Consider the following 14516-nt stretch of genomic DNA (forward strand, 5'->3'; position numbering starts at 1 on the left):
TGAGCCTCTTGGGCTTGCCGATCAGAAGGTCGGCGGTTTGAATCCCTGCGACGGGGTGAGCTTCCATTGCTCTGTCCCAGCTCCTGCCAACCTAGCAGTTTGAAAGCATACCAGTGCAAGCAGATAAATAGGTACCACTGTGGTGGGAAGGTAAACAGCATTTCCATGCGCTCTGGTTTCCGCCACCGTGTCCCGTTGCACCATAGGCGGTTTAATCATGCTGGCCACATGACCCAGAAAGCTGTCTGTGGACAAACGTCGATTCCCTTGGCCTGAAAGTGAGATAAGCGCTGCGACCCCATAGTCACCTTAACCGTCATGGGGTCCTTTGCCTTTTAAAATTTATTGTGGGTCCAGCTTCCTTCCAGCTGAGGTCTGATAGATCCTTTCCCCATTGAACTTTTGGTGGCTGATGAAGACTATTTTCTTCCAGCAGGCTTTTCACTGAATGCTGATTTTAGCGTATTAACCAATTCTTATCTCTTTGGTGCTGTATTTGTTCTACACTGTTTAGAGATGGTTTTAGTTGAGCAGCATATCCATTGTTTAAATAAAAGAAATTGATACATGTCTACTCAGAAGTAAGCCCTGTTGAGTACAGCAGTACTTAGTCTGAGACAAATAGACATTGGGCTGCTGCATATATAGTATCTGACTGCTCTTATCTGCCCCCCGTACATTAAACTTAGAATCATAGAATTATAGAGCTGGAAAGGAACACAAAGGTCATCTAGGCCAACCCCCTGCAATACAGGGATCTTTTGAACAACATGGGGTCATGCTGTACCAACTGAGCTACCCCATTATATTTTTCCCTGTTGTGTGTTGCTGTAACCTGCCCTGTAACTTCTGGGTGAATTATAGGACATAAATCTTAAAGCCAATGTGTCAATAAATCATTCCTTCCCTCCACCCACCACTGCCCAATTCTATTTCTGTGGTAAAGTTTTGTTTTAAAGGTAGGTAAAACGGAATCCACATTATTGCATGTAAAGGATCAACTGTACACAAACTATCTTGATTTATATACAAGGTATCAACAGGAAGATCAGCAGGTGGCGGACTGGCTGTATAATTGCCATTTCACATGATCTTGAAACAAAGACAACACTGAGAGTGAGGTTGTGCCTTTATATCAGGGGTCAGCAAACTTTTTCAGCAGGGGGCCGGTCCACTGTCCCTCAGACCTTTGGCGGGGGACAGACTACATTTTGAAAAAAAGGAAAAGAACGAATTCCTATGCCCCACAAATAACCCAGAGATGCATTTTAAATAAAAGCACACATTCTACTCATGTAAAAACACACTGATTCCCAGACCGTCCACTGGCCGGATTGAGAAGGTGATTGGGCCTGTTTCGGCCCCTGGGCCTTAGTTTGCCTACCCATGCTTTATATAGACCGAGGGAAGAACTGAATCTCTCAGAGCTACTTTCTTAAAGAAACACAGCGATGCAGCACAACTGTTCTGAGTTACAGAAACAGAAACCAACATATATCAACATCGCCAGTTGCTTTATATTAGTAGCTGCTTAAAATAAAACACAATTCACATTGTGGAGACTGAGTTTTGCACCAAGCTCATCCATAGCTACTGGTGGATGAACTGAGCTATACAACTGACTTTGCATTTAGATACATGTTGACTGCAGTAAAAAGAAAAAGAAGTAGAAGATTTTAGACTAAAGTAGGGAAAACAAAACAAGGTGTGAGATCAGTGTCTTCAGAATAAGAAACTTGTGGCCTTGGATAATTTCTTTTGAGGAAGTGGATTCTATTTTTTTTTTTTTTTAAATAAACGGTGTGGAGCTGGTTCACCACACGGAGAAACAAATATGGAAGCCCTGTAATTTTGTGGAAGGAAAGCTAGATAGTGAAGGGTAGCCAATATGGTGTGCTCCCAATGGTGTTGGACTCCAACACAACTCCCATGATCTCCAGCGAGCACGGACATTGCTCAAGGATGACGACAGTTTTAGTACAGCTACTTCCAGATGGTCGCAAATTCCTCCCATCCCCTAACTAGAAAGATGCACGGACAGATGGAATAAATGCAGTCCTTTTACAGCGATCCATATCCATTTGCTACCATCATAACATCCCACAGAGCTGTTTGCCAATGACAGTTTAAAGGTTAAGTCAGAGGCATGTGGGAATGACAACATGTTCTCCAGATATAATGTTAAGTTATAACATGGCACTAAATGTACTTGCCCTCTTTAACGGCTTTCTCCAGTTTGCACGCAGGATATATAGTTTTGCCAAAATTAATGAGATGTCTGAATGTCAGAAGGGGCGGAGAGAGAGCAAAAATAAAAATTTAATATCCTGTCGGAGACTTGTTATAGAGCCAGATGCTGGAAATAATTTAACTGTACTTAACGCCCGGCAGCAGCTTTCTGAATGTCATGACAGTCACATAGCATCTGTCCTAGTAGCTAAGCATTAGCAGTTAATATATATGAAACAAGCCATTTAAATGGAAGGTCTTTGGAAGAGGTGTATTAAATCACCCCAAACAGATTCAGTGCTACCTGAATAATATTTGTTTTCTCATTTGGAGGGGGTCTCAGAAGTTAGAAAAATAAGTACTTATCCTCATTAAACCTTTTTCTGGCAGTGGCTTACTATCCGTGCTTAAGAAGACTCCAATAATAAAGCAGGTGCCAATTTTTTAATTGTCCAATATTGTTCTCAAACTCAACCTAGATTGAACGCCCCTCCCCCTGCTTCCAAGGTGGTTTTCCTAAATCCTAATTGATCTGCAACTCCTCTCTCCGAATGCACAAAGTGCAGGTTCCCCTATAAAAGTATCAGCTATGTTAAACAATATATATGAGTTAGTGAAGCAAGGAGCAGCAGTGCTGTAAAACAATGCTAATGTGGCTCGGACGAGGCTGTGAAATTTCAATGTAATTGGTGCAGGATACATGCCAGAGTGGTCACAATATATAGGAAAGCTTTAGGTTTCCTTTACCACTCCCTTCTTTCTGATAGATCTCACCTGTAGATATTTATTATTATTATTATTATTATTATTATTATTATTATTATTATTAGTCTTCTGGAGTGTCCAGAAATAGGATGTTCTGAACATCACTTTAAGCACCTCTTACTGAATGTCATAGTCTGCTGTGAGATAGGTCTTTTAATTTCGGTGGGCCAACTGAATAATGTAAAAGGAAAAGCCTGCACAGCATTAGGATTCTCCCCCCCCCCCCCACTTCATTCTGAGCACAACGCCGCCGCCACCAAATGATCAATGCCTTGCTGGCATTGTTATGCTAAGCCAGCCCTCTGTGCCCATTCCGCTCAGTCACTGGAACTAATCTCTGCATTATTGTGACTTTTATAACAGACCTATAAACTAAAGCCAGGCTTTCATTACACAAAATGAAGGCTTCTTAACATACTTCTCAATGTGTTTATTGCTAACATCCACGCAAACATCACATATCCTTTTCCACATTATGCACCTGGGTGTTCCTCCCTCCACACACACACACCCCATCCCAGATTCAACATAGCCCAGCCAAAGGAACAAGCGCAGAGAGAAGCTACACCTGCATTTTCACGGTGATAACATCAGGACAACTCGTACTAGACAGTAATAGCAGGCAGAGCTTTGCTGTTATTAAGAAGAAGAAAAATACCCAAAGCCATCGATTCACATTGCGCCATTTACATAACAGGCAGCCTGTTCCACAAAACAACACATCACCCCACCCTGAAATGAGTGAAGGAAGAACAGGGTATGAGAATAGTAATCAAATATTTAGTCCTATACATTTTAAATTCTTTTTCTGGTTTTCTGCTTTTCTGTTTTTATGAATTGAAACTAATTTGATTCCACATTTTCCAGTGCTTATGGTGGTCTACATTTAAGAATTAAAATGTAATTCTAAGATTAAAAAAAAAACTTTAACTTAAGAGAAGAGTTAAGTCATACAAGCACAAAAAAGCACGAAAGTTTTAATTGAAGGCACTAGCTTTAATTTCTGTTCTGTGCCATGTAAACAGTAGCCTTTGGGAGTCTCACACAATGCGCCCACTTACAACTTAGCCTCCATCTATCTACACTTTTTTCACCTTGGTCTTTCAGCCCCAATCTTCTCCAGATTCTGTTGCTTCTGTTGATACTACATCCATCTACCACATCCACGTTTAACAAAACATAGGTTTTTAAATTCTAAAAGCTTACTTCCAATCGCCAACCTCTTGGGTACCTTATCTTAAGCTGCAGAACACAGAACTGTGAACCACAACTTGGTCTGGTGTGGCTACCCATAATGATGGCTGTGTACAGTACTACTATCAGATCTCTCTCTGAATACCAATTGCTGGGTAAGCTCATGGCTTACTTGTGGGGTCCCCATAAGCATCTGGTTGGCCACTGGACTAATTATGAGACCATTGGTCTGATCCCGCAGGGCTCTTATTATGTTTTTATGTCTCATGTCTCACCTTATGATAACAGTCAACCACCATCAATGCCCATCTGACCCCAGTCTTGTATCAACATTTACGCAGCCTCTCTCTACACACACTGTCAAACTGCTCTTACCATCAAGTTGCTTTCCTTATGATTGGCTGAAATCTACTGTCCATCATTCATACGATTGCACTTATTTCATACAATGAACTTATAAGAAACAGAATTAACTCCTGATAGATGTAGTAAGGGCCACAACCTTAGATGGCTTTCCAAGAGAATGAGGCAAACTCAAGGAGGATGATAGCACAATCTCACACATGTCCACTTAGAAGTTCTACTGAGTTCAATGGGAGTTACTCCCAGAGAGGTGAGTCTAGGGTTGCAGTGTATCAATGGCTTTTTGCATGGATAGCAAAATGGAATCTCCCATATTCAGATTTACTTCAGTAAATCAGTTCCTAGAAGCGAACAGTTTAATAATAATAATAATAATAATAATAATAATAATAATAATAGATGCACCTAGCTCCTACTGGAGAAAGAAGGCTGGACCAGAAAGGACTTTTGAAATCAGCTAGGGATTTTTGCAAAAATGTCCTTATGGATTTTTTCCTTCCAATTTTTGTTATCTTTATTTAGCGGCGAAATGTTATACAGAAGAAAAGAATAGTTCATCTATATTCATTGACGATAGCTACAGAGTCACAGATTATATAAAGCACCAGATATAGAAAAGATCTGCTATGCTATTAGTCAAGTTATTCTCTGAATGTGGATCCTTATGTATCGTAAACAGCATCATGCATGTGGGAGTCATGGGGGAACAAAAATATATTAAGAACATACCTCCTTCCCCAAAAACCCAGCCCAGTGAGGACTGAAAATGTTCAGTGGGCACAGTAAGTTGACTGGTGGGAAGTGGGGCAGGACAACAGAAAATAGGGTGGGGAGAGAATGGAATGGGGCATCCATACAGAATACATGACTGGCTGGCTCGCATACTGAACAAGAGTATGTCTCACTGCACTGTTTTGGTGCAGGCCTCTTGTGACTTAGTACATGCGCTATACAAAGTGCTCTGAACATTCCCAACGTGCTGTGGAAATGGCAGGTGTTACTATGTGCAGGCATCTCCTCACTTAGCTTCGTTCAACTCGTGCACAACTGTGTATATGTGTGGCGCTGGGGGGAAATTAAATAAATTGATTTAAACTGAAAAATAGTGTGAAAAGTGCAAAACAACAACTGTCCAGCCCCCCAAAGAGCAGGGAAACTGCAAAAATGGTGCAAAACCAGCAAGAAATCCCATGAGCCTTTGTAACTGCAATCCGATTGTACCGAGTTTTAGAGGGTGTTTACAGATGCCTGCATAAGGGACGTGGGTGGCGCTGTGGGTTGAACCACAGAGCCTAGGACTTGCCAATCAGAAGGTCGGATGTTCGAATCCCCGCAACGGGGTGAGCTCCCGTTCCTCAGTCCCCGCTCCTGCCAACCTAGCAGTTCAAAAGCACATCAAAGGGCAAGTAGATAAATAGGTACCGCTCCAGCGGGAAGGTAAACGGCGTTTCCGTGCGCTGCTCTGGTTCGCCAGAAGCGGCTTAGTCATGCTGGCCACATGACCCGGAAGCTTTACGCCAGCTCCCTCGGCCAATAAAGCGAGATGAGCGCCGCAACCCCAGAGTCAGCCGCGACTGGACCTAACGGTCAGGGGTCCCTTTACCTTTACCTTTACAGATGCCTACATACCTCCCCACAGCCATATTGCATTTATGACTGAGGTAACTTTGAGGGCCTGATACCATTGAAAAGTAAACTGACCCTGCAGAGATTTCACCAGAATTAGAAAGCAAGAGAAGTGAAATGGAACATAACTATGATACATTTTAATCAGTAGACTCCTCTGACAATCTGCACCAACTGCGATGGCTAATTAAATAGTTCACAGGTGTTTGCAGTAATGACTAACAAGAGAACATGTGTTGCTTTAAAGCATCTGAACTATTTAGAGGATTAAGTGCAAACACTGTATTGTCAAGCCGACTGGACGGTGCTCTTGCACCTATTTAGTCACACTTACAGGGTAAAACTCAACAAATTGCCATTCCTTCAATCTGAGTTTCAGATTGCTTCCCTATATTGCATTCAGTGGAGTGTCAGAAGAAACCTAACTTTAAATACCGCTAGAGCTAAATGTTTAAATAATGTATTTACCAGAAGCAGCAAGTGCAAAATGGCTAGGAAAGGTGCTGGCTTAATTTGCATCCATTTGTATCTGCCACCATGCCTGGCTGCCTTTGACACAACCGTTTAGGGCAATCATCACAGATGCTGTGTCTTTGCATATTACACTGCCAATGCTCAGGTAGAATAACTATATGAACGAAACAACAATCCCTTCATCAGATGAAGGGGGGGGGGGAAGCTCAGCAATTCATTTCTAAAAAAGAGAGAGGTAGCAGGCTCCAGACCTCCTATCCGAGAAGGCCTTTCCCCCTTAATCTTAAATGAATATTATATGTACATTATATGTACTCAAAAAGGCTTTTGCAGAAAACAAGATAATGAACAGTGAGACACCCACCCCATAAAAAACCCTCATTGGAAAAGAAAAGGATAATCAAGAGAGTAGGATTAAGGTCTTGCTACAGTCCTATAGTATGCTGGCATTTTTTCAAGGTAGGATCTTAAGTCATTTTCTTGAGTGGCCATGGGAAGATCTGAAGGAAAAGAGGTTTATAAACACCCTCCCCTGGACCTCTTATGTCTGGCAGCAGGAGTCAAAAGCTAACAGAGATGATCAGAGAAACTAAGATGTTTACTTGCGTTGCCTTTCAAAAGTGGGCAGTGTCTTCTCTGCTCATTAACTGGCTAAGGTTTTTGGATTTAGGAAATCGCTTATAGAACAGGATTATTTGTTGTAATTTTCAAAACTCACCAGTCAAAAACCATCAGTCTAGTGACGGATCTTTTGGTATCAATTAAATTTGCTGCTTTAGAAATGCTAGTTGATATAAGTTTCAATCAGTTAACTCATCCATTAAATCTGCAGGTGTTTCCATATGAACAAAATAATAATTCTAAAGAACAGGGGGAAAGGGGTCTTTGCTTTTAAGGTGATGAATACAAAGTTTTTTTTACAAGTACTTGTATTAAAATAGTTGACATTATTTGAAACACACAGAAATGTATTGCCTCTTAGGAGATTTTAGTTGATTAATCTAACAGATTAATCAACTAAATATTGCAAGCCTTTTAATATGTAAAATATTTGAGATGGCATTACAATAAAGCCACTGCAATGATAGCAACTGAATTGGGACAACTGGGAATGACAGAATTGTAAAGAAGAACAGTACCCTGACATCAGAGGATGATTTATGATAAAAATCATTCTGAACCATAGAAATTCTCCCTGAACATTAATAAAAACCTAACATACTGCATGGCATATGCTCACAAGGGGCGTCATTATTTAAATATGCAGTAAAGGTTTTCTATGTGTTTTTCTGCAGAATTGAAAGATTCTTCTTACTAAAAAAAATCTGTATCTCTTTTTTTTTTTGGGGGGGGGGGGAGACCTGTTAAAGTTCCATACTAACTCAGCATTATAAAACGTAACTATAAATGAAGAAGAACAAAGAGCACTCCAAACCAACAGAGGATAATGAGGCGGATTGAAAATAGGCACATGCATCACCTGATATCTGATCACTTGATGATTTGTCGTTCAAAGAGCAAAGTTATTTCCTTCGCCACTAATATATCCCAAAAGTGGCAGAACCACTGTTACAGTGACACTGTGGCTCTCATCTCCAGTCCTGTGCTAATTATTTTGGCTATAATTAATAAAACTGGAGAGGGAAACAAGCTTTCTGATTTGGAAATCCTGTTATTACACACCCACATATATTTACATGCACACTCTGCAATACAACACATGATGTCTAAAAGTAAATGCTTATTTTTCTGAACAACATTCCCACTATATGTGGAAATACAGTCCAAAGGCTTCCTATCCTCCCCAGTATCTTACTGAGACTGTGTTCAGAATGTTTTCCCTCTTTCTTGAAGAGGCCATGAGTTTTGTGTTCATAATGATAAAAAGAAAATCCTCTGATATTAGCAAATAATTCCCACACATTTTGTACCATTGCTGTTGCATGAAAATTATAGCTCGCTTTACTAAAAGGCTAGAAGAATTCTAGATTAATCTGCCTGTGAAAAGGTTGAAGTGCAATAAGATTTTCTAATAGGGTTAATCCTCATTTTATCCGATCAATTATTTGTTGGATAGATTATCTTTTTTTATCGAATTACCATTGCAGAGCTAAATTCTGCTAAAATTGCAGCTAAGGACATTTAGAGTGCACTGAACTTGGTTAATCCTTTCCTGCATCCTTCCTGCTACACACTATATTTAAAAGAAATGGTGTCTGCAATCTTAACATGATACACAAAAGCTTCATTAGAGAATAAGACTTACCTACAGTCAGCTGTCCCGTTAACTGTCCCATGTGGTTTCTTGCATTCACTGTTACATTCCTGTCAGACTGTAAGACCAGAGGGCTATCCTGGGAAACATGTATAAGATAAGGAAATGAGAGAGGAAAATATAGCAGAGTCAAGCTATAACGATTGACACACAAGTATGCTGGTGAGGTCTAGTCAGAACAGCACAGTCTTGCTGATATCAGCTATAACCATGGAGTACCATTCAAATTCTGTTGGACTACAACCAGGTCCGGCCCAAGACATTTTAGCACCTGAGGCAGGCCACAAAATGGTGCCTCCCCTCCCAACCAGGGAAGAAGGGGTGAGTGAAGATCTACTTTGGGAACAAGGAGGGGAATAAAGATCTGCATTGGGATCGGATGTCCTTGTGGATCCTGCCACCTGAGGTGGTTGCCTCAACTTGCCTCATAGGTGGGCCGGCCCTGACTGCAACATTCATTAGCTGTCGCCAAGATGGCTAATGCTAAGGGATTATGGGAACTGTAGTCCAACAACTTCTGAAGGTCGCCAGGTTGGCTGCCCCTGAGCTAGAATCACATGAAATTGAAGACGCAGAATTTGATTTCTGAGCTATTCCAAGGTTTTTAAAATTCTGAAATGGCTCCCTTACATAACTGCATTCAGCATCAGAGACACAGGCCTACAAAGTGACTCATCATTCGGTGCCAAGCATTTGGTGCCATTACGTTTATATGCTCACTTGAAAAGCTGCAATTTGGGTGTGTATCAGCAACCAAAGCCACTATTTTCTGGTATATTTCTGACACTAAAGGCAATCCTACTGCTAAGAGAATGGTCATTAAGGGATCCTTAGTATGAAAAGGGGTGTGGCATTGGCTGCTGATGTCTGAAAGCCTGGCATTCTGGTTGTATGGGAGGGTATACTATTCAAAACAGCAGAACATGGGCTGAATAAAGATCGTTTGGGGAGGCTACCTCCAGTTGACCCAGCTGGAAGCATAAGAAATTATGACACAGCCAGGTGAATGGCGAACATGGTGGCCTTTTTGCCAGGCTTTGGCTTCCTGCATTCTTTCTTATGCTGCTACTAGGTTTGAGTTGGAATCTGCTTCCACTTTACACAGCTGCTTTTGCAGTGGCTAAAACACTGCTCAGAGGCATCTGGGCAAGAAAAAAGACAAGTGGTAGCAAGCTGAATGGAGGCCATGTGAGTGCCTATGAATATTTTCCCCCAAATGTTTACTCTGCCCCTAGAAAATACAAAAAAAGGTAATTATCACCTTCTCTGCCTCACCTCCTCTCAAAATCATTCAAAAATTCTAATACAAGCAGTTTTGGGTTAGTTCTAACTTATATTGGTAGTAGATCTCATTTTGCTTTTGTGATCAAAGTAGTTACATTTCATTTCATTTTGTTTTTTTAGAAATGCAGCATATCATTTTAAACATAATAAATAAATTGTAGAGATGTCTACACTTTTTCTTTTATCCTTTATTTCTTTTATTTATGCTCAAATTGCAAAGTTGTTCAATTTAGAAACCATATACCTTATTTTGTGGGAAAGATCACATTTAGGGAGGAAAGGTTAAACCGTTTTCTCTACCCCTACCTAACAGAAAGAGCTGCCAGCCAGCCAGAAATAAATTAGCCTGGGGGGCCCACTAGGGGGTGCATAGGAAGATGGCCGACAATAACATCTCTCCGACCCACGGGAGGTATTTGGAGGCTATGTTGGGAGTAATTAGCCTCCCTAAACCCACTCAAGACGGTGAGTGGGGCCGTATGCCTGCTGTGCCCGATACCACCCCCGAATTTTTGAGGGGGATGGGGGCATTAGGCACAAAACCCTCCTGTGGGTCGGCACTCCTGGACGCCATCTCTGACCTGTGCCACTAGCTGCAAGAACTTCAAAAGAAACGATTTGGCATGAAGGAAACGCACATACTTCAGGAAATGAGGAGGAGTGAATACTGCAACAAACAGGTCTCTGGAAAAAACAAGATTTAATTTATGAGAAGATACATCAAGATAGGGATGCAGGTGGCGCTGTGGGTTAAAGCCTCAGCGCCTAGGACTTGCCGATCGAAAGGTCGGCGGTTCAAATCCCTGCGGCGGGGTGCGCTCCCGCTGCTCGGTCCCAGCGCCTGCCAACCTAGCAGTTCGAAAGCACCTCCAGGTGCAAGTAGATAAATAGGGACCGCTTACCAGCGGGAAGGTAAACGGCGTTTCCGTGTGCGGCTCTGGCTCGCCAGAGCAGCGATGTCACGCTGGCCACGTGACCCGGAAGTGTCTCCGGACAGCGCTGGCCCCTGGCCTCTTAAGTGAGATGGGCGCACAACCCCAGAGTCTGTCAAGACTGGCCCGTATGGGCAGGGGTACCTTTACCTTTACCTTACATCAAGATACGGTATGGCAAAGACTGATGGGGGAGGGGGAAAAATGTTTTATTTTACTTATGTGATTAACCCCAAGAATCCCCTCCCTTCAAGAGTCAAAAGCCAGAAATGAGGTTTTAAGGACATAAGCTGTGAATCTAAGGCTGTGTGGAGATAAACTTTCGAATCAAAGTATGTTTTTAGAAGACTGTGGAATGTATAAGAGTTTTGTTCTGACGCAGTTAAAAATGTCGTCGTCGCCATCTTGGGAAGCTCTGTCGGAGGAATAAGCCTGGGAGGACAGTGAATATCGTGGGAGAGACTCATCAAAGAGGCTTTAAGTACGACAGAGCTATGAATTTACGAGGGAAAAAGTGATCTTATCTCCGAAGGTGATGATTTATGGGAACCATCTGGATGGAGGTTCACGACGGGAAATCTACGCAGGAGCATTACCGATGTATATCGGCTTAAGGAGACCATCAGGAGGGACCATAAAGGACAAAGAGAAAATATTTGATTAAGAAGTGATGTGGAAACAGCAAGATAAGACTGGAAAGAACTATGAATATTGTTTGGACTGTTTGAACATCTATTTGGACTTATTTGGACTGATTTGGACATTAATGCAGAAGTAATGATTAGATCAGAATCCCTCCTCGGATCTGGAAGTATGGGACCCCCCAACAAAATTTAAAAATTCGGCACTGTAATTTGGAATTTATGTGATGTGGTTTGATTCGATGTGATTGGCCGGTTAATAAAAAATTTTTTATAAAAAAACCCAGAAATAAATTAGCCTGGTTTGCCCCTGTGCCTTTAAGATAGGTTTGATATATTGAAAAGAGCAGGCATTTTTTTTTTAATGACATGGAGCTATACATTATTACCTGTTTAATTGCTGCAGATCAACTTGCTGTTTAAGAGATAGCTACGGGCACTGGATGAAAGTTGGCTACTCTAGATTCAGAATATGTGTGGCTATTCCTCAGTAAGCATGCATTGCTGTGCAAGCAATGATTGGGTCTGATGATGGCTACATGGTTAACACGCTGTACAAATCTCAGGAAAACCCATTACTGATTGTGTCTTCGATTGGGATATGGGATAAGTTGGTGATGGACAAAATTGTAGCTAATTTGCTTTAAGGATTTCTGGAACTGTCCTAGCACTACACCATAATAGAAATTAGTTATGAGAAACATTAGGGAAGTGACTGGTTATGACACAGCATTCAATCCAGCCTCTGGTTGTATTTGGAGATCTAAAATGCATAGCTGCTTCTGATGCTTTGGAGACGACTGTTCATCTTTTGACAGCAGCCAAAGGGCAACCACTCAAAGATGGTGGAAAAATGAGAACAGGCCTATCACGTTCAGTAGAAAGACTGTTTAGAGTGCAGGAGGCAAGTTTCTCTGACTGAATTGACGGACACTGTATAAGTTAGAGAAAGATGACAGGTGGACAACAAAGTTGTCTGTACTCCAAATCTCTGGAAATGTCAAAATACAAGGCAATTGTTGAGTCTATCATGAACAGCTGCTTTAAAAAGCTTTAATCCGTCTATTTAAATGATAAGGTAGTTTTAGAATAGATTAAAAATATTACTGAGTCACTGATTCCACATAGTGGAATCACTCAATGCAATGAAACAAGTCTCTGTATTAGGAATGTGTAGTAAAGACACACACATCTCTACTTCAAGAAAAGGAGGAGAGGTGACTGAGCTGAGCTGATAGCACTGACATCACTATTATGAGGTAATAAGTAATCACAGCAAAAGTACAGTATACTGGCTTTTGTTATTGTTTGTCATTTAAGCTTGAATGCATCCATTCGCTGGCTCTCTCTTGGTGGATATGTAAGATACAGTAGTACCTCAGGTTAAGTACTTAATTCGTTCCAGAGGTCTGTACTTAACCTGAAACTGTTCTTGACCTGAAGCACCACTTTAGCTAATGGGGCCTCCCGCTGCTGCTGTGCCGCCGGAGCACAATTTCTGTTCTTATCCTGAAGCAAAGTTCTTAACCTGAAGCACTATTTCTGGGTTAGCGGAGTGTGTAACCTGAAGCGTATGTAACCTGAAGCGTATGTAACCCGAGGTACCACTGTATACCTGACTGGACCCATAAGAGATATTTTATGTTGCAATTGTAACAACACCAGATAACACCAGTGCAAGAAGGATTCATTCAGCTTGGTGTGTCTATGTGAACTGGACCACACATAAAGTCCATGCAGTCAAAAATCCCATGATATACACAGATACACACTGGAGGTTTTTAAGCAGAGGTCGGATGGCCATCTGCCATGGATGCTTATTTGAGATTCCTGCATTGCAGGGGGTTGAACTAGATCACCCGCATGGTCCCTTCCAACTCTACAATTCTGTGATTAAAAAATAGCAGAACCATGTACAGGACCTTAACTTTTTGCCACAGCTTTGAGATTGCTCAAGTCGTAACAAGAGGCAGCCAGGCACTTTCTCTCTGCTTCAACCAGAGAAGCAACTGTGATGCTTGTTAAATGGCCCTGTCTGTTTCTTGAGTCAAACAGCTGGCACAGCAATTGGGGGAAGGTGGGGAGAACTTGGGGGGAAAGGGCTGCATGCTGATGAGAATGTGGTCATAAGCCTGATCAGAACTTATCGATATGGAGAAGTTCTGTTTAGGCTTATGACTACCCTTGAATCAGCATGGAGCTGATTGATATGGAGCTCCTGTTAAATCAATTAGGCTTGTTAAATCTCTCACCTCCCAATACGCACAAACATTTTAAGCACCCTGCTGACAGCTAGCAAAAATGAGGCAGGAATATTTTGGCACCAGACAGGAAATGAGTTAAGTTTAAAAGATACAGGGAAGGGGCTTAGCAGTGATGGGGGCGCAAGCAACACCCGCTTTTAATGGTCATCAACTGATAACTGGTGGTGTATGTTTCAGAAGGGAGGATGGCACTGGTCTCCAAGAACCCACTTTGTGTGACTCCACATCGCTAGACAGAGCAATAGTGCTATTTTGCTACCCTCCACAAGGCAGCCAAATGCAAACATAATGAAGTAATTTCCCACCTCCCAAATGTGGCTGAAAGATCTCCTTGGGGAACGTTCAGCCCAGGACTCAAATGAATAAACATTCTTGTTAATGCACATTTAGTAATCTAAACCGCTGGGAGGAGCACAGAGAGAAGAAACACCATGGTGTACCTGTAACAGCAAAACCAGGCACCTTCACC

General features: G+C 41.7%; 1 protein-coding gene across 2 annotated transcripts in view; it reads right to left on the reverse strand.

The window, feature by feature from the left end:
• Positions 1-14516, reverse strand: part of SGCZ (sarcoglycan zeta) — a 554931-nt gene that overhangs the window by 59121 nt on the left and 481294 nt on the right. For both annotated transcript variants that reach the window (XM_079989844.1, XM_079989843.1), the window contains one exon: positions 8918-9005. In XM_079989844.1, coding sequence (XP_079845970.1) covers positions 8918-9005 — 88 coding nt within the window. The remainder of the gene's footprint in view (positions 1-8917; positions 9006-14516) is intronic.

This window comes from Podarcis cretensis, assembly GCF_951804945.1.
Source record: "Podarcis cretensis genome assembly, chromosome: 9".
NCBI classification, from domain to species: domain Eukaryota; kingdom Metazoa; phylum Chordata; class Lepidosauria; order Squamata; family Lacertidae; genus Podarcis; species Podarcis cretensis.